This window comes from Diabrotica undecimpunctata, chromosome 2 (genome assembly GCF_040954645.1).
Source record: "Diabrotica undecimpunctata isolate CICGRU chromosome 2, icDiaUnde3, whole genome shotgun sequence".
Classification (NCBI taxonomy): Eukaryota; Metazoa; Arthropoda; class Insecta; order Coleoptera; family Chrysomelidae; genus Diabrotica; species Diabrotica undecimpunctata.
Window position 1 is genome coordinate 96,637,237 of NC_092804.1, and position 20,760 is coordinate 96,657,996.

At 31.4% G+C, this 20,760-nt stretch overlaps 1 protein-coding gene across 5 annotated transcripts in view; it reads left to right on the forward strand.

Moving 5' to 3' along the window:
• The window catches only part of LOC140434743 (uncharacterized), a 147,762-nt gene extending 127,730 nt beyond the window's left edge, over positions 1–20,032 (forward strand). For 4 of the 5 annotated variants that reach the window (XM_072523235.1, XM_072523232.1, XM_072523233.1 and 1 more), the window contains 2 exons: positions 1,889–2,045; positions 19,821–20,032. In XM_072523235.1, coding sequence (XP_072379336.1) covers positions 1,889–2,045; positions 19,821–19,970 — 307 coding nt within the window. In that variant the 3' untranslated portion in view covers positions 19,971–20,032. The remainder of the gene's footprint in view (positions 1–1,888; positions 2,046–19,820) is intronic. The other variant, XM_072523236.1, reaches the window with a different exon arrangement.
• The last annotated feature ends 728 nt before the right edge of the window (positions 20,033–20,760 follow it).

Genomic DNA, 20,760 nt, shown 5'->3' on the forward strand with positions numbered 1-20,760 from the left:
TATACACTATAATTAATTGGGACAACTTATTTTATGAACTAGATATTGAGTCTGCTGTACAAAAGTTTTATGAAACTCTAGATGCTGTCTTTAATCAGTTTATTCCAAGAAAACTTAATTATTGCAAAGAAAACTAGCCATAAAAAATATTTATAAACAAAGTCTGAAGCAGATTTCTTGATATTTTCTAACTTAAGATCTAAATGTAAAATAGAAACTCAAAAACGTCACTCTAATTATATAAAAACTGTTGGTAACAACCTGAAAGATAACCGAGCACATTTCTGGAGATACATTAATGATAAAAAAAAAATTAAACAATGTTCCAAATTACATGTACCTTGATAACCAAATGGCAGATAATGCCAAAAACATAGCTAACTTGTTTGTCGAACATTTTACTAAACTACATTCGTTTTACAAATTCCCATCTGTCAACAAACGCACGTGAAAACCAAACAGGGTCGTACTGAGGTATATTATATGATTTTTAAAAATATTTACTTTTGAAACTGTATTAGTGTAAGAATTTCTTGAAATTTAATCACTGTGAGCAAAATTTAATGTTCCATTGAAGGAAAATGTGCTGAAATAAAATATTCATTAACTGACAGATACATCAAAGTAAACATTTTGAATAAAAAAGCAACACGCTACAATTTGAATTTAAAAAGACTGACAAGTTTGGATCTGTAACATGAGAATCCGTCTGGCTTAAAGAAACATTTTTAAATAGTCACTGTGATGTAGATCCTTTTAATTTAAGTTTAAATCAATTTTAAACCATGATTTATAGTAAAATCTAGAATTATTTCTAAGTATTGTATTTTAGAGTGTAGTTATAAGATATATTAGATTAAAAATATGTTATAATGCTGTAATGGGGTGATCTCGTCTATTTAATAAATAAAATAAAATAAAATAAAAATAAAAAATAAGTACTTGTTTAGCAAAACTCCCACATTTAAATCACAATCCAAATAATAGATAACGTGGCAACAAGATAACTAATGTATACTACTTTTTGAAATAATAATAAAAGAAGCATGAATCTGGTAATATAAAATAAATTTTTGGCTTCTACGATTTCAATAATAGAAATAAAATTTTCTACACTAATAGCTCGCGAAAAAATCTTGAAAATTTGGTTTATGCCAAATTATTATTTTCTTAAAGTAATATTGTTCATTAAATTTGAAAAAAATATATTCATAATCATTTTTGATTATAAATATTTTCAATAAATTTCAAATTTTGATTTTAAGTGATAAACTCCCACCTCCTGCAACTAAGTTTTTTAAACGTTTATGTGCCTATACAAACATTCAACAAATAGCAAGAACTCTTTGGTAGTGAGTTGTTTTGAATTGCGTTTAAACATCACCAAATGTGTTTATTCTCAGTTTTCTTTCCTGGAGGTCTCCTCCGTATTTCAATTGCAGTATCTGTTGTAAAACTAGCCACTTTTTCCAAATTGTATTGGGACTGACTCCCTTTCATGTTTGCCCTAAACACACCTTTCTAAGCCTTTTAGTGTTCACGATTTAATTTTTTGTAGTTCTCTTCGATATTTTGGTTTCATTTTGCTTTTTACCGCTTGTGCCCTCGCTTCCGTTTTTCTGTACGATTTTACGTGTTAGTCAGTGTATTGTATACCTTATCCCACTACTAAGAGACATTTACCTTTGAATACATTGTAATATTTTCAATATTTCATAATGAGTTCTTAAGAATAATAATAGAAGTTTATTTTAGAATATGAACTTACGTTAAATACATGAGCCATTTGCACCAGAACGGAGCTTTTGAAAAAAAAAATAGTTATCATTATTAAAGGAAATAAGAAAACCAACTAGTTGTTTAAACAAATTTTTATTTGCATCTTTAGATTCTATAGAAAGGATCACTTGAGGAAACATGCTAGGTCTCACATCACTAGAAGAATAAAAGAACAAGCAGAACAAGCAGAGAGAACGCAGGGATTACTCAAAGATTCAATTACGTCAAGTACAAGTACTGCCCAAGTTACCATTAGTGTCGGTGGAGTAAGTATTTTACGTTTTATTTATCATCATATAATATATTATATAATAAGAGGTTGCATATTTAATATAAACAAATTTGTAAATAATCTGAATTATATTTTTTATAAAAATGTATCTTTTGAAATTGTGATGTGAAATTATATGCAAAATTTGATTTTAATAATATTTACTGTATTAATGGGAGTTAACCACAATTTAAATTGAAAATACTTTGTGACGTTTCAGGGTCAGCGCTAACGAGCTGGTTTATGGTTGATGATTGATAACGTTGATGAGAAGAAATGGTTCTATTATAAAATTGTTGGACTATATACTTAAAAATATATCGATTACGTCAAACAGAAACACGGACGTAGAAAAACGATGATGTGGCCAAAACAAATACAGACATAAGTCTGAGAACATGTAAAGTAAGAACATTGTATCGAACAAGTACACTGAGAGTTTTATCGGACACTTTTGGTAAATATAAGCTAGACATAACAGATCTACATTTCGTACAATCTATTTCAGTGGTCATTAACATTCTTTTGGAGTCGCATTCATTGTTGCAACCAGGCAAAAACAAGCTGTACTATCAAATCCATTAACCACAGAATATTAAAAATAAGTATCAAGGGAAATTCTTAACTATAGCCTAATCACTTTCATCGGAAGAAGAATGAAGAATTTAAAAAAAGCTTTACATGCTTACAAAAATGGCTCCAAAAGTGACTTATTATCGTCGGAGATATTCATGCGAAAATAGATAATAGAGAACAAGGGCGTTTTGTTCTGTGCTACTCTAGTAGTACTCAAAAGTATGAACTACATGAATAGATAAATGCGAGTGATGATAATGGAATAAAAACTTTGAACCGTAAAAATAATAAAATAGATAGAACAGTTAGATAGAAAGGAAAGAAGAAAAGACACCTTAGAACGATATCGGAAAACTTAGAAACAAGATTAGGCATCACTAGTGAAAAGTACAGTATCCAAATTAATGAAAAATGGAGAAAAATTAAAACTGAACTTCACAAAATCGCAGATGACTTAATATAGGTAGATAACACTTAATATAGGTAGATAATAAATAGCAAGTACAAAGAAATTATTTGTTTGATGAGAAATATAAGTAAGTTACCGAAGTCAAAAATACAGGAAATATTAAATTGCAGGCCAGAACAACGAGATCATTGATGGAAGAAAACCGAGTGAAATAAAGGAAAGAAAAGACAATATACAGGTAAAAAATAGAGCATATTTCGAAAAACATCTGAATACGAAAATGGAATATAGAATATTTTATAGAACAGTAAACTTCACAAGAACAAAATTAAACAAAAAACAATTCACTTTAAAGATACGGAAGAACTCTATTAACAAACACGCAAGATATATTCAACTGCTGGACGGGATATTATAAATAGCAAACAAAGATAAAAGCATATATACAATCAAAAAATGATCTACCAATCTTTGATGAAGTTCGGCGGGTGATACAAAAACTTGGAACAGACAACACACCACCAAAACGACTTAAAATTGCCAGATGAAACTATATTTAATGTATACAAATTGATAGTAGAAATATGGAAACAACGTAAGTTATCAGCCGAGTAGAACATTGGAATAATATGCACCATTAAGAAAAATAATAATTTGTTTGAATGCCACTATACAGAGGGTAAGATCACCTTACTAAATGCAACTCAAAAAATATTTTCTTACGACCTATGCTCTTGCCTAAGACCTTGTGCAGAGAATATAATAGGAAAGTATCAAACTGATTTTCGGGCGGAAAAGTCGACCATTAAATAAAAATCAACACTAAGACAATTTCTGGGAAAGACAAAGGAATATATGGCGTTGATATTATATCTTTGTTACTTTTGAATCGGCTTATGACACCATAAACAGAAGGTATTTTACAACGTAACGCGAGAGTTTGAATACAACTTAATAGTGAGTACCAAATACTTTATAAACTTAATAAAACTAATACTCGAAAATGTAGTGAGCAAAGTTCGGTTAGGTCTCCCACAATTACAATTAATAATGGCGTTAGAGAAGATGAAACATTCTCTTGCAGATTTAGCCATTGAAAAAGTCATGAAAACTTCTGGAATTAACACCAGAGCCAAAATATTTAATAAGGGTATCTAAATCTTTGCATATGCAGAAGATATAGACATTATAGGAAGCTAATCTGCATTTAAAGAAGGATTCTCACAACTACGGGAACCTTAAACAACTATGGGACATGTATAAACATCCAGAAAAAAAAAGTATATGGCATTACCTGCAATTCCTTAAAGACAGATGCAAAACTTAATTATAAAAGGGCGAACTATCAAAGCTGTTCCAGAATTTGTATATCTTTGCTGTCTTATAGATTTAAAAATGATATGAATAACAAGATCAAGAGAAAATCAAGGATATCTCGATAGGCCCCATACCTAGTGACCTAGATTATGAAGAAATAAACTTGATCACCGGTACGCTATTGGCTCGAGGCACCATTGCTCAGTCCTAGTAGATTATGAGCGGTGTTGTTTAAAGAGGTGAGAAACACAAGAAAAAATAGATACAAATCAACAAAAAAGAAACAGAATAACACAACTCTTAAAAAAGGGCGTCACTATTTTTAAATGTTTGAATCTAAAAAAAAAACAAATGAGATATTCACAAAACAATGAGAAAAATGCGAATCAATAAAATAAAAGATGATCACAATATATTCCAAAATATCAAATATCATACGTATATAATCAAATAAAAGAATAAGATAAAGTAATCATATAAGGTAGTTAAATATCATTTCAAATATTCAAATATATCACATATCAATAAAGTTATCATATATTATACATATTATAAGCATGAGAAATAGTCCTCTTTGCAATGGATTAACTTTTTATGTAAATAAAACATAACATGCAATTAGATGATAAATACCAAAAATATTAAATAAAATGTACTGTTTCGTTTATTCATTGTGATATAAACATGTTTAAAATAATAAAACTACTAAAATTATTAATTGAATTTAACTACGTAATACAGAATCATGAAATATGCACTATCAACATATATAACCAAAGATGTAAGAAAATTAACGTCTATATCCAGTTTCTTGCATTTTGTATGAATTTTCTTTACATGACTTGGATCGGTTGATTAAGGTAAGGAAAACTGCTCACAATAACTTCTAAAGAGGTGTAAAGCAGATCGACTGGACATTAACCTTCGGTTCAGTCAAATCTTGAATACTTAGATGAGTTGAACTGTGATTGATAATCAGGGCAAAACCTAAGATCGACTGGGGCCTATACTTGGATTAAACTTGGACTGACTCGAGACTCCCAAGTCGATTTCCTGAGATACTTGCATTCCCAACTTGAGATACATTTGGATTTTCTAAATCAGCGAGCTTGAACTAACTGGGACTACCTTGAGACAATCTGGGACAACCTGGGACCCTAAATAGATGGAGAAAATACAAATTCAAATAGGCGAAGAAACAAAAGATAAAAATATAAAGAAACAAAAGGTACAAAAAATATCTTACCCTTGGAAAGGGGTCTCAAAACACCTTTCGAACTTTATTTACATCCTGCACAGCGGAACATAAACTAAAATTTAAAAAATATGCCTTTTTATAGGAACATATTTAAATAGAACGATACCGTTAGTTCGTGTTTTGTGTGTGGTCAGTGGCCACTTTTAGGGTGGACTTTAACGAGATATTGTCTGCAATAATAAGTGGTAAATTATTTGAACAAGGTTCGTCGAAGATTTATAGTATTTAAAGGTTGTTTTGTACAGAAGATTCACAATATAATCATAAACCCGGGAAACAAAATATTTAGGTTAGGATTACACTGGATGGTAACATTATAAAGGAAATTTTATTAGCACGGTCAACAAAAATTATTTCGTAAGAAAATATTTACAAAAATTAAAGTAATATACAGGGGGATTTTATTAAAATTTTACGATATTAACATCAAATTCAAAAATATTGACAATGTCATGACAAAGTTCTTTATTTTAAAATGTTTATGTCTGAAATATATGTCTGAATTATCATTATAAATAAGGCAGATAAAATTAATTAGAAGAATTTTTTGTATTACCAACTAACAAAACAAAATAATTGGTTTATTTTTGTACTTTAACAACGATTTCCGAACTAGAAGTTTAAAATATAACGCATTTTTAATTAAAATTATGATGAATTTCCACTAAATATAGTAGATAAATAAAAATAACACAAGAAAATAATTTCAGAACCATCATATTTTATATTACACCCTATTACTGACCGACCCGATCAGCAATTCCCGGCATTTTCTCGGTGTTTTCAGCTCTGAACAAGCCTTAGTGAAAGTAGTAACAATTCATTATTCTTGACAAGCACTATCCCTTTAGATCATATAAATAAATACACCAGTAGTTTGTACGCCAGTCTCTTAAACAATCACGTCAACCATACTTGGCATACAATTTATTTTAGAGCTGTTAACGTGCGCCATACTTACTGTTTCACTGTAAATACTGGTCACCAGGTAAATCAACGATCGAAGGTCATTTTCTAAACGAAGAACTTAATGAACTATAGGCTGCTTATTTTTCAACTCATCCAATCGACCGAACTTTTTGTTATATACTAAAGAGATTATTTTGATGATATTTAGTTCTTGGACGACACAATAGGCTATTGAGACTCTTCTGGTATACTATATGCATAAAATGATATAAATTCGTTGGAACTCGGTCGGCAACTATTCATGTTTTGATTTTGGGGCTTTCTTGCTTTTCTATCATTTGAGCCGACATAAAGGACAAAACTTCATGTGGACCCGTTTAACGGTGTGGTTTCCCTCTTAACAGATTCTTAATTTGCTGTATTAAATCATATATTCTCTTTTTAATTTCATACGGACTTTTGTCTTGTATTATATTTGTAAATCCTAGATAATTATATTGATCTTCCATCCTATCACTGGCTATGTGGATATATATTTCGGGCAAGGCTGTGGATATTGTTCATCCTTAACTTCATTTTGTCGATGTATTCTTTGCCTATCAACTTTTCTTCCTAAAGTTTGCAACCGAACTCAAAGTTAGACATCAGACAAACTTTACGACCCAGCATCACACAAGCGAGAATTTCGCCAGTGGTTTCATTGATTTCCGATAGGTAGGTCATCAGGAACGAATAATGTGTTGGTACCAATCTGTTTCATATTCGGATACAAATTTGAAAATATGTTTTCTTCCTATCGTTAGATTCATTCTGTCGATCATTCCACCTGGCTGAGAATGCAAGGAAATCGTTCTGGTCTTATGGTCAACAACAAACGATTGGCAAGCGTTTTGGAAAAGTATCTAACCGAAATTTCGCCCTTGGTTTGAGTAGTTTTATAAGGAAATGCCAAAACTGCTGAAAAACTCTTTAATCGATATATCTGCAACCATAGAAGCCTCCTGATTTGGGATTTAATAATATGCCTTAGTCCATTTTGTAAAATAATACATTGCCACCAGGATATATTTATTGCCATCGTTAGTTTGTGAGCACTATTCTGCAATATCAATTACTCCTGTCCACAGAATTGCCAACATCTAACTGTTTCAGGTGTACCCCCTTTTTACCAAATGGATATTGCTCGCTGCACACATTCGCATTTTTGGCATTATATTTTTAAATCTTTCCAGTTTGCTCAATAGAACCGTTCTCAGATCCTTTGCAACGTTTCCATAATGCCAAGGGACCTACCTGATGTAACGCAATATTTCAGATACACAGATACAATCATGTATCTTAAATTCCATACTATCGTCATTTTCAAAGATACTATATAGAAGATTATATTTCAGTACCAGGCAATTACACTGGTTTTAATAGATTTTAACTATTTTACTTATCATCATCAACAGCTATTCCATCTATCGTCAGATGTAAGCCTCCCTTAGGTGTGTCCATTCATTTCTGTTTGTTGTTTTTGCATCCATTCGTGACCAACCATTCGCTTGATGTCATCAGTTTATCTGTTTGACGTTTGCACCTACTTCTCTCATTTGCTCTTGGTCGCTATTTAACATGGCAATCTTTTGGATAACATCTGTAACTTTTGTTCGTCTTCTTATTTCTTCATTGGACTTGCGATCGCTGAGCTTAATGTTGAGTATTCTCCATTCCATAGCTCTCTGAATCACTTGAACTTTGTGGACTATGTTGTTGTTAAAAGCCCATGTTTCAGGTCCATGTATCAGAACCGACAATATGTTCTGATCGAAAGTTTTTACCTTTAAAGTATTTGATAAGTTTGATTTAAATACTGTTTGTAATATTCTGAATACTGCCCATGCTAAGGAACATCTTCAATTTAAATTTTTTGTCCTAAATATATATACGACTCAACTTTTGCTATATTAATATTGTCCAGAATTATATCCTCAGTTATACATATCTAGAGATTCGTTTGTTAGATATTTAGTTTTTGCTAGATTTATTATTAGTCCTATTTCTTTTGATTTTGTATTTAGGTCGTATAGTATTTTCTGCAATTCTTCTCTGTCTTTTGCTATTATTGCATTCTAAAGTTCGGAACATATCTTCTAGAGCTAATGTAAATAGCTTGGGTGAGATAGATTCTCGTTGTCTAACCCCTCTCTGTAGTCATTTCTGTTTTTTCTCCTGGTTTTACTTGCAATGTTTCACTTTATATATATATATATATATATATATATATATATATATATATATATATATATATATATATATATATATATATATATATATATATATATCGAGAACAGGAGTACAACCGTCAATCCAATATAAATTAAGGAACACTCGAAGAGTGGTGGGTTTTTCGGTCAAAGTGGAGAAAAAAAAGACAAAGAAGGTGGCTACTTCATCTATTTATTGAAGACGTTTCGCTTTCTAATCAGAAAGCATCATCAGTTCATCTAAAAAGAACAATATGAAAAACCAAACATCCATAGAAAAGTTATTATAAGTGTGTTACCTCTAAAAGATATGTAGCAGTCAATGATATTAAATATGTAAAGAAGCTTACGACAATGGACATTATAAGATTACGTTGTATAAACAATTAATTGGAACTAAATACAGTTTACAAATTAACTCAAACTTAGCACAGCAAAAGACCATGTGGCAATTGTACATGTATATAAAAAATATGTAAAAAACTTAATTTAATTTTTTAACTAACTTTAATTTTAACTTTAGGTAACATTATTAAATTGATTAAGATTGAATTATAGTGATATTTAAAAAAAATATATATAATGAGGTTACCACTCTTAAGCTTCTTAGTTGCTGCCGGGTAAATTGGAGCAACAAAAATAGAAACCACGCCAACCAACTAGAAAAGACAGTGGCCTTGAGGTCAAAATATGACAGAATAGCAAGGCGTATTTAAATAGTCTACGTTGTGGCTGAATAGCCAGCCAACAGGTGAAGATTGATTCAACTTCCAACAGTCCAAGGTTCATAACATTTGGAACTGAGGCTAATAAAGATTCTATGAATCAATTTTAATTACAAAATTATATTAAACTATTTGATCAGAAACAATTATTTCACATATGTAAATGTAACAGTGACAAAATAATTAATAAAATGTAAGTTGAATGAATCTTAGTTAAATAAAGTAAGAAAATATTTTATTTTATTTTTATTTGAAATTATTTAATATGAAAATATGATAAAATATACACCTTAGGGGACAATTTTAAAGTAAACAACATATTAAGCCTAATTCTTCTAATATATATATATATATATATATATATATATATATATATATATATATATATATATATATATATATATATATATTTATATTAATGTGATATCTAGAATTTTAATTTTAAAACTTTACAAAAAATATATATAAAACATTATTAAAAGTGTGATTTATATCACACCTTTCAATTTTGTTATCTCAGGATTTACTCGTGCTTCAATGTCTATACTTTACAGCTGATGGGTTAGGTCCAAAGAATAACGGAATAAAACAACATAATATGATATGAAAATAATGTAATAAGATAAACTGATTAAAATACCTCCAAAAATTATTAGCATACAATGTTTATCAAACAAAATTCGTTCTACGTACGTGAACCTTCAATAATGCATGGATAATATAATACAACTACAATCTAAGATACAGCTTATTATTCTACATAAACAAATCAAATAATATTCAGTGTCCTTCCTAATGCAATTTTGATATAACGATTGTACCAAGAAAAATTTGTATGAATTATCCAATTCTCTCCACAGCTCCGTGTCCCCTCTCAGAACAAATTTGATCTCCTTCGACTATCGACAACTTATTCACACGTTACTAATATGATATATTTTTTAACCCAAAATTATTAAATTTAATATATTATGAATGTTTCTCCCGTTGAAACGCTTCCTCTGCCTTGAGTTGTCCAATTCCTTGTTCTATGCAAAATGAACTATCAGTTCTCAGCAGCCTCCTATGTGGCATATTGGCAATATTAAACAAGATATTGCAAGTTAGTGTCTTCAATGCTCTCCTTCGAATGCATGTACCTTTCCAATGATGCCAGCCTCTTTTCCTCTCGCCAAACTTAATCTCTCGTTCCGAAATAAACAGCGATACGTAGAATACAAGTAGGAAAAGCACAAATTTGTACCAGAAATTCATATTATTTCTACAAGGTCACTTAATTTCTACTGGGTATTTACATATTCCGAACAATCATTTATTTATTAACTATTTCTATTGTCCTTTTCATGGCGCAAATCCGGCTTACGGAACACTTTATAGCTTATGGGGAAAAACCATCGTTAACTTCTTGTCATTGTACCCGCACTATTTTACTTGTTATATTTATACAAAAGATTATTTATGACTAAGATTACCTTTGGTTAATTCCAGGCAGCTCGGAGTCTTTTTTTTTATTTTCTATAATCTCTGAAATATTGATTTCATCGTACATTTAATACTTTTACCCTTCAATTTTTAATACCACAACAAATGGTAAAATGTTATATCCACTTTATTCGTCTTTATGGTGTCGAAGCCTGGAATGTTAATGTTGACTTAATGAGAAAACTAGAAGCTTTTGAGATGTGGCTATTTAGGAGAATTTTGAAGATACCATGGACCGATCATATTACGAACGAAATAGTGTTACACAGAATGGGAAGAGACAGAGAACTTTTCACCACCATTAAAAGGCGAAAGACAGCATATTTGGGGCACATACTTAGAAATTATAAGTACGAGTTGTTGCAGCTGATTATGAAGGCTATAATCGAAGGAAAAAAATCGATACATCTAATATGATAAACAATTAAGTAAATGATCTTACCTTTAAAAGATCTGTAGCATTAAAATGTTATTATTGCGATGAAACATCAAAAATTAATCTACTAAATACATCAGCAAAAACAAAGAAACACAGAACGCCGGAAGATTCCCAATTTAAGTAATTTTATATAATTTTTTTTTTCAAAAGTGAAATTAAAAAAAAATTAATATAAAATTACTTAAATTGGGAATCTTCTGGCGTTCTGTGTTTCTTTGTTTTTGCTGATGTAGTAGATTAATTTTTGATGTTTCTTCGCAATAATAACATTTTAATGCTACAGATCTTTTAAAGGTAAGATCATTTACTTAATTGTTTTTCATATTAGATGTATCGCTAATAACACTCTTTTAGATGAACTGATGATGCTCATTGAACAGTGGGCGAAACGTCTTCAATAAATAGATAAAGTAGCACAACTCTTGTCTTTTTTATCTCCAAGTTGACCGAAAACATCCCATTCACTTACGAGTGCACTTTTATATATATATATATATATATATATATATATATATATATATATATATATATATATATATATATATATATATATATATATATATATATATATATATATAGTAAACTCTTAAATATTGGGGAAATCTGCAAGAAATACTCTAATGTGTATCAATTGTTTCGCCGAACGTTTTCGCCAAAGAGAATTAATTTGGCTTCTTCAGGGCTGAAAGAGAATAAATTATAATTAGCTACCATATATTATCTATTAAAACATTATTGATCTTACCGTAACTTAGAATTGTAGAGTTAGAATATTAAAAAACTTTGCTAGTAACATAGTGGTGTTTTTTTTTGTTACTATGTGCAAAAAAAGTTTTTTATAAGAATTGAAATGTATGGTAGCTTCGAACTTGACACGTAAAGGCTTACCCAAGGTTAATCGAAAAACCCAATGCAACTACATTTAAAAGGAGGTAATTCTTTGAAATGTCGGCAATAACTAAATTTTTGATTTTTAGATAGTTAAAAGTGAGGTTCTGTTTAAGCCAGAACGCAAGCGCTGACAACTTCATTATAGTTGGTATGAATCTTTATGTCGTTAAGGTTCATTGGTAAAAAACGAATGAATTTAAATCCCAGTAAAGGGAAATATTATTTTGATTTTCTTTATTTAATTATATTATATTGTTCATGTATTATTGAATCTTATTGAGACGTATCTAAGAAAAGCAAGGGAATGTTATATATTTTTTGTTAATGAAAATTAATTATAAAGGTATGTTAGTTGTTAATGGATATATCAGTCAAGTTAGTAATCTGTGATATAGTATTGTTCTTGGTATCTGATTTAAGTAACAGGTGGTATATATCGCTTAGATTCTTGATGTCACTCTTAACATTAATGGAGAAATCGTTAAGAAAAATATAAGACATTTCAATGAACTCTCTTTTAGATTTATTGTTCTCACGGTGGAGAATTGTGGTGTTGGTATAGTCCATGAGATGACCAGTGGAATGGACATGTTTGGCTAATGCACAACGGTCAGGGTGAAGTCGAGAATCACTTTTGTGTAGTGTAATACGTGATTTCAATAATTGAGATGTTTGACCGATGTAGGAATTGTTGCAAGAGAGACATGGAATGTTGTAGACAATATTACTAAGCCTATCTGTGGGAGTCTTATCTTTTATCTTAGAATAAAGATTATTAATTGTTAGGGCTGATCTACAAGCTTCATTAAGTTTAATGTTGTTATTATTATTGCCAAAGCTATTTTCAACACTTTTCAGAATCCTTGTTAACCCCGGAGTGATATCTCTGAAATATGGTAATGAAAAATATTTGTTTATAGGAGTATCAGAGACTGGGTTCCCACTTAAGACATCAGGATCAGCATTGTTAGTCGCGAAGGAAGGTGAAATATCTTCGTCATGGATAGTATTAAACAAAATCTTATTAACTAATGGTGTTGGATAAGCGTTTGAAATAAAAAGTTTCTGTAGGATTTGTAGGTTTTTTGTATGAAATGAAGGATCTGATAGTTTTGTTACTCTATTTTTCATCTGTTTGAATGAGTTGACTTTGGTAGAATTATTATGGTATGAGTTGTAGTTAAGGTATCTACCAGAATGGGTCGGTTTTTGATACCAATCTATTTTGATGTTGTTGGTTTCCCTGATCATCCTTATGTCGAGAAAGGGGACGGACCAATTACCATCTTCCCTCTCTATAGTGAACTGGATGTAGGGGTCATAACCATTAAAAGTGTCTAATAGTTCATCTACCTTGTCATTGAGTATAGCCAAAATGATTTTGATTCTGATTCTGATTATATATATATATATATATATATATATATATATATATATATATATATATATATATATATATATATATATATCCCTTCTCGTAATTTACCATAGCTATACAGGAATGTTATTTTTTTGCTTTTTTTTTTTAGAAACATACAATCCACATCAACCACGCAGGGTTATTAGTGGGGTACCGTTCACAAGCGTTCGATTTATTTTCATTAAATAGATGTATATAAACAAATCTTTTAAATAATTTAATACATGATCGGTGTTTACAGTTAAGGTGGTTTTGATGTCATCTTCTTTGTTCTTCGTAGTGCTGGTAATCGATCAGAATATGCTTCACCCCAATGGGAGAGAACAGTTTCTGCAGGTTGATGACGATTCTTTTTTGATGAAGAATTTATGGGTTAGTGCTGTATGTACAATTCTTAGTCGATTAATTTTTACTTGGTCTCTTTTATTTAATGCATTATTCAAGATGGTCTTCACAAGAGGAGATATTTCATTTTTTTTATTCCTGTATCTTTCCAGTGGTTTTGCCATATATTTGTACAGTTAGTTTTAATTAAAGTTTTTTAAGGTCGGTGTGTGGGTAATTTCTTAATTTTGCTTTATATTGTGAGTTTATTCGACTTTTGTTTGCTAGGTTGTCCACTTTCTCATTTCAAGCTATTCCTACATGCGACGGTACCCAGATAAATGCTACTTCTTTTCGAGGGTTGAATTATATTTAACTTATTTTCTATTTTCCGAAACATTGGATTTGTAGGGTATATTTGTTTTACACCCAATAGGGCATTTAATGAGTCTGTGATGATGACACATTTATCCTCGGTACGCGTTTTGATGAAAATGAAGACTTCCAAAATGGCTATCGTCTCACCTGTGAGAATGCAGCAGTTCGTATGGATATAGAGTGAGTAGTATATTTACAGTAGCATGCAGCAGCATGTCCGTCACGAGTTTTATAAGCATCACTGAAGATTTGAAGATAATTGGGATAATGAGATATAACTTCCGAACAAATGTTTGATGATGATCGATTTGTAGTTGATTTGGAGTATTTTGTGAGGGTTAGATCACTGGTAAGTGGTTGAATTGTCCATGGAGAAAAATTTACATTTACTTATAGAGATCGACTTAGCTGATCCGCATCGAAGTAAGATTTTATTTTTTCTACAAGGTGAGTGATATTTTTAGTTTGTTTCATAGAACCAATATTGGGACTGTAAATTGGATTTTGTTCCTGTGCTGATATTTCCCTATATAGTTTAGGGCGTGTTATATATAAAAGTGGTTCTCTCGCCAAAAGTTGTAAGCTACCAATAGGACTAGTTCTGAAGTCACCCAGTGCTAAACTCAAAGCTGCGTATTGTATGCTTTTTAGTTTTTTTTTTTAAAGCCGTTTTGCTTGCGGCACCGTAACATATGCAACCGTAATCTAATTTATTTCTAAGTAATTTTTAAAGGTTGATTAATGTTTTAGTCTGCACCCCAAACTTTATTAGACAATACTTTACGTATGTGTAACCGGTTTTGGCATGCTTATTGTAATTTATTAATGTGCACATTACAATTTAATGTTTTATCAAGTTAGACCTAAAAAACTTACTGCCATTGACTGCTTTATAGGTATATCATTTTATGATTAATTAATTACATGGTGAGCATTATTTTTATAATTAATAACGTAAAGTAGATTTAATATACATTGTAAAATGTTTGTTGCTGATACTAGGCTATTAGCTTTGGTGTAAATAACAATATCATCTGCATAAATATTAGCTTTAATAGGAGCTCTAATTACATTTATGATGCTATTAAGAGCCACTAAAAATAGGGTTGGACCTAAAAAGAGATTCCATTGTCTAGCGTTTTGGGAGAATTTGTGATTCCATTTATTCTAACTTGTATAGAATGATTACTTAAGAAATTTTTTATTCATGCAAAAAATTCCCTTATTGCAGCTAGTTTGGCGCTCTTCTCTAGTAGTTTTATCATCAAAACGCAAAGTTCCTAATAGAAACCTAAACTTTTCTGGGTACATTGTCAATCGGTATCTCATTGACATCCCATTGGTTGTAAAAAGGTCAGCAGCATTTTGGTGGTTACTCTTGTTCTAATCTCAGAAATGCCTTTAGCACACTTACGTCTATCGGGCGAGCTGTTTTATAGGTCTGTGCGTACTCTTTTAGTTAAATATATTTATATATATATTTCTTAAACATTATTTGCCATTTTCGAAAATAATTTCCAATAAATTCAATTTAAAAAATAAACTCCAATTTCGAGGACTTGTGTTTTTTGTTTTGCAACTCCTCTCACGTCAGGCACTTGCGTAACAAGCTTTTAGGCACGGGTACGTACAGCTGTTTAATAGGAATCATGCTTATTCCATCTGATAATCTTATCTTTTCAGAGAAAATACGGAATTCTGTAAAGAGGGCCATTTTCGTCGAGATCTTCATTGGAACTATGTTCTTAAAATTCTTCCACAGTGTCAGTATTGTGGTCTTTAGTTTCTAATTCGTCAAAAACAGGCTTTCATTATCGTCATCGTCTTGTATTTTTTGATTGTCAGATTCATACTCCAACTCATTTCTTAGCATTTGAATTCTCTCTTTTTCTCTTTCATAATCTCCTAGTGCCATGAAAAATATGCTGTAACAATAAGTTACGTTTTTCTACTAAAAATAAACGCCAAAAAGAGAACTATAGTAAGAATTTTATAATAGAAAAATAACATGTTTACTAACCTCGGTCTCAGAGACCGGTTTTGATTCTAGCTGGAAAAATGCACACACTCTGTCACCACCGCTCTTACACTAAACATACGACATCATTTCAAACAAAAGCTACTTCCATGCACCGCCTTTTGATAGAAACGGATCAGCTGTTTTCGGCAAATTTCGGCGATGTCGGTCTCAGAGACCATAGGTTAGCATCGAAGGGTTAAAGATTGAAATTGTTTTAAATTGATGTTAGTTTGTTGAAAGTGGGTTTCTTGGTTGAAGCTGAAAAATGGTTGGGGTTTATTTTTTTCTTTAGCCTTATAATAATATTTTTTAATCTAGAGTTTTGTGTATAGTAATAAACAAAATTTAGGATCTGAATTATTGACCTGGTTCGTTAGATTAATCTTTTAAAATTAATTCAGGGTTTTGAGAGTGTAAAATGTGTCCCAGAAAATCATATATTTCATTGAAATTTAGTACAAATGGAGGTGATCTATGTTCGATTTTGTCTTTGATGGTTTCTAATGAATGACATCTTCTCGGGAGGTTTTGAAAGAAGTTTTGGGCTTTTTTTTAGATTGTTTAAGGGTATTAAAAATGGATGAATCGGTTTTTGGATTGTTTTCGTTGTTTCTGGTGTCGTATTATTTTCGATGTTATCTACATGATGTGATGTTGTTCTGGAAGAAGACGAAGTGTCTGGATTATCTTGAGATATGTTTTTGAAGTGGTCGGTTTCCATAGAATAATATATTTTATCATTAGGTCCATGAGGTTTAGATAATGATGATGTGGTTTGGGTTGGATCTAAGACGCTAGTTGGACGGATTAGGTTTGTAATGTGATTGCATTCTGATTCTTGGTGATCAATGGTTTTACATTTGAGGCAGCCGAATCCGTATATGGAAAGATATAGCCGGTAGAAAGTATTATCATGAATTATGTTAAAAGAATCAGGGATGTACATATTTTCCATAGGTGTAATGAACGATTGCCTTCTAAAGCTCAGAACATGGCTGTACTCACTTACAGGCATACCTACTAGAAGAAGAGTCATTATGGAAACAGCGTGATTACCAAGTTTTTGTAATTTTTATCCAATTATTTCATTCGGGATTGTAGGGCATGCATTAGATATTATAAGTCTTTGGGCTGGAGTAATAAGTCTTCTTACTTCGACTTGAGATCCATTTATTTCAATATGTTTACAGCATGAAAGGTGTGAATCGACAGTGTTTTTGGAAGAAAGGTATATGTATATCCCGTTGTTAGCAATTCTAGAGGGGTAAAAAGTACATTAATTATAATAATAATTATAATAAATAATTTTTGTACCTTCAATGGTGGAGGTGACTATGGCTTGTTCTTTTGTAGGATGTTTAAAATAATTTACGGGAATCTTGAGGTTTAGTAGAGTTCTGTGTAGAATTATTGTTGTTTGAATGTCTCTTTAGGTAGGTATTATTTGGAGGTTATTTTGTTGTTATAACAAACATATTACGAAATGAAGTGCTACTCACTTGAGATACAATTGTCAACACAAAACTAATGTACTTAAATTTGTAGTAGATATATAAAATATTAAATTATGGTTTGTTTTTACCATTTAAAATGATGATCTATTATTTACCATATAAAATAATTTATTACGATCTATGGTACTATGACCTTTTCTAAATTCTGCCTGCTTCCGAGGCTGATAACTATCCAGTTTGTTTGTTAGTCGCAATGTAATTATCTTCACAAACAGCTTATAAAAAATCCTATTAAAATGATTTTTAGCATTTGTATGATGTGTTTTCCTCCATACTTTATTATTTCTAATACTATTCCGTCTTACTTGGAGCTTTTTATTTTGCATTTGACTACATGCACTTATATCCTGCCAGACAGGTCTTCTGGCTTTACAACTATGCGCTGTCGCCAACCACGTATTCCCATATTTCTCATGTCTTCATCGATGTTATCAAGGAACCTTGTTCTGTAAAGTTCAAACTGTATTGTCTTTTTAACATTCCATTGTCATTCACCGCTCCATAGATTCGCCTTAGCTGTTGAGATGACCGTTGATCATTTGTCACAGTAGTTTCTCGCACGTGGCAAAGTCGTTCCTCTAATTTTGGACATTGGCTATAATTCGAGCTGCGTGGCCTTCCTGAAAGGGAATCGGCGCTGAAATGGATGGTGGGTGGGTAGGAGGGTGGGTTGAGTGTGGGTAGGAGAGTGGGTTGGGTGTGGGTAGGAGAGTGGGTTGGGTGTGGGTAGGAGAGTGGGTTGGGTGTGGGTGGATGCTTGCGTGCGTGCGTGCCTGGGTGTGTTCTGTGTTGGGCTGTGGGTGTGTTGGGTTGTGGGTGTGTTGGGGTGTGGGTGTGTCGGGTGTGGGTGTGTCGGGGTGTGGGTGTGTGTGTGGTGTGTGTTTGCGTGTATGTGTTTGCGTGTGTGTGTTTGCGTGTGTGTGTTTGTGTGTGTGTGTGTGTGTGTTTGTGTATGTGTGTTTGTGTGTGTGTGTGTTTGTGTATGTGTGTGTTTGTGTGTGTGTGTGTTTGTGTGTATGTGTGTGGTTGTGTGTGTGTGTGTGTGTGTGTGTGTGTGTTTGTGTGTGTGTTTGTGTGTGTGTTTGTGTGTGTGTGTGTTTGTGTGTTTTTGTGTGTGTGTGTGTTTTTGTGTGTGTGTGTGTGTGTGTGTGTGTGTGTGTGTGTGTGTGTGTGTGTGTGTATGTGTGTGTGTGTGTGTGTGTTTTTGTGTGTGTCTGTTTTTGTGTGTGTGTGTTTTTGTGGTTTTTCTTTTAGTCGATTTTAGTCGATTATATGATATGACACTTAACTTTCGATAAATAATTGATCAATTCTCGTTTTTATTAGTAACTACCTACACACTTATTGTGCTACAAGATCTCATAACTCAGTTTTTAAGAACTGAAAATGTTCCATTCTCCATAACTCCGTTTTCAAGAACTGAAAACGTCCCATTCCCTGAGTTTGGGAATATTTTGACCGAGTTATTGTCTGAAACATAAAACAAAAATTCCTAGTGCTTATTATTTATAGCTGAAAACAATTTACTACTACGCACTTCTTTAGTTGAGGAATGAACAATAATCACAAATAATCTAGAAACGACTATTAAATTTTTAAAAGAAGTATTTATTAAACCTTTATTTTATTATTTTAATCGATGCAGTTTTATTTTGTTGATAAACTTCATGGGAATAGTTTTACTTTTTAACTACTTTTATACTAACGTTTAATGAAGTCAAAATTTGACCAACATAGTACAAAATTAATTACTAAGTTTACTGCACAAATGGAAATAATTCAGTAAAAAGTGTATACACATGATATTTTATGCACTAAGAAAATGTATAGCACAGTAGTTAATTTTTTGCATTTTTTAGGTTCCAAATTCCCAAATTCAGATACCTGTTCATATTCAAGTACCACAACACCTTCAAGTATCCACTTCGAATGAAGAAGATAACGAAAATGTAGTCAGTACTGTCGTGTTACCATCAGCAGCTGATGGCCTCTCGATATTACCTAATTAAAGTAGAAAATAGCACCAATAAATGCTCTTTTTAATGCTAAAGAAAGTACATTTTCAAACGATTTTTAAATTTTTATATAGAAATCCTAATATACCAACAGGAAGTTAGATCGGGTCAGGTGAACCAGATATCGTCGTATGTTGGTTACTTCACAAAAAATTTTCTCAAATATATAGAAATTGTTATTTAAATAATTTTCTTTCATATGGGAAATTGAAATTTCAAAATTTAAGACATGGAGGTATGAAACCTCCCTAACTGTAAGAAATATACAAAACGGTGTAGTCACATCTTCGCGATTCTTATCAATCCTTAGATATACTAAGTTTTACACGAACAAAAATTAACTTTAACTTTTGTGTCTATACCCAAATACCTGAATATTCTTGGCAATTGTTTTATGTAAATCATTACCATATTCCCAAAATTACTTAGTACAAAGGGATTTAAAATAAAAACCAAAGAAACAAATGCATATATTATATTAAAAATACCTGTCAAAGTACACCATTACGTCCACACCCGTGGCACCCGGTTACACTAACGTTTAGTAAATCATGAAGCTAAGTGTCTATGAACCATTGTCCGCACTTACTTATATTTACTGTGTTACATAGTGGACGATAAAGTCATGTAAATATAGCACTTCCCAACAATTTTGGGGCGTCCAATGAAATCTCGAAGAGATTCCTGTCCTTGATGAAAAATTTCTATATACATTTGGTATTTTAAATCTAGCAGAAATTGCAGGCACCACTAGTTGTTTCCCTAAGTCTTGCAGAAAAGTTCT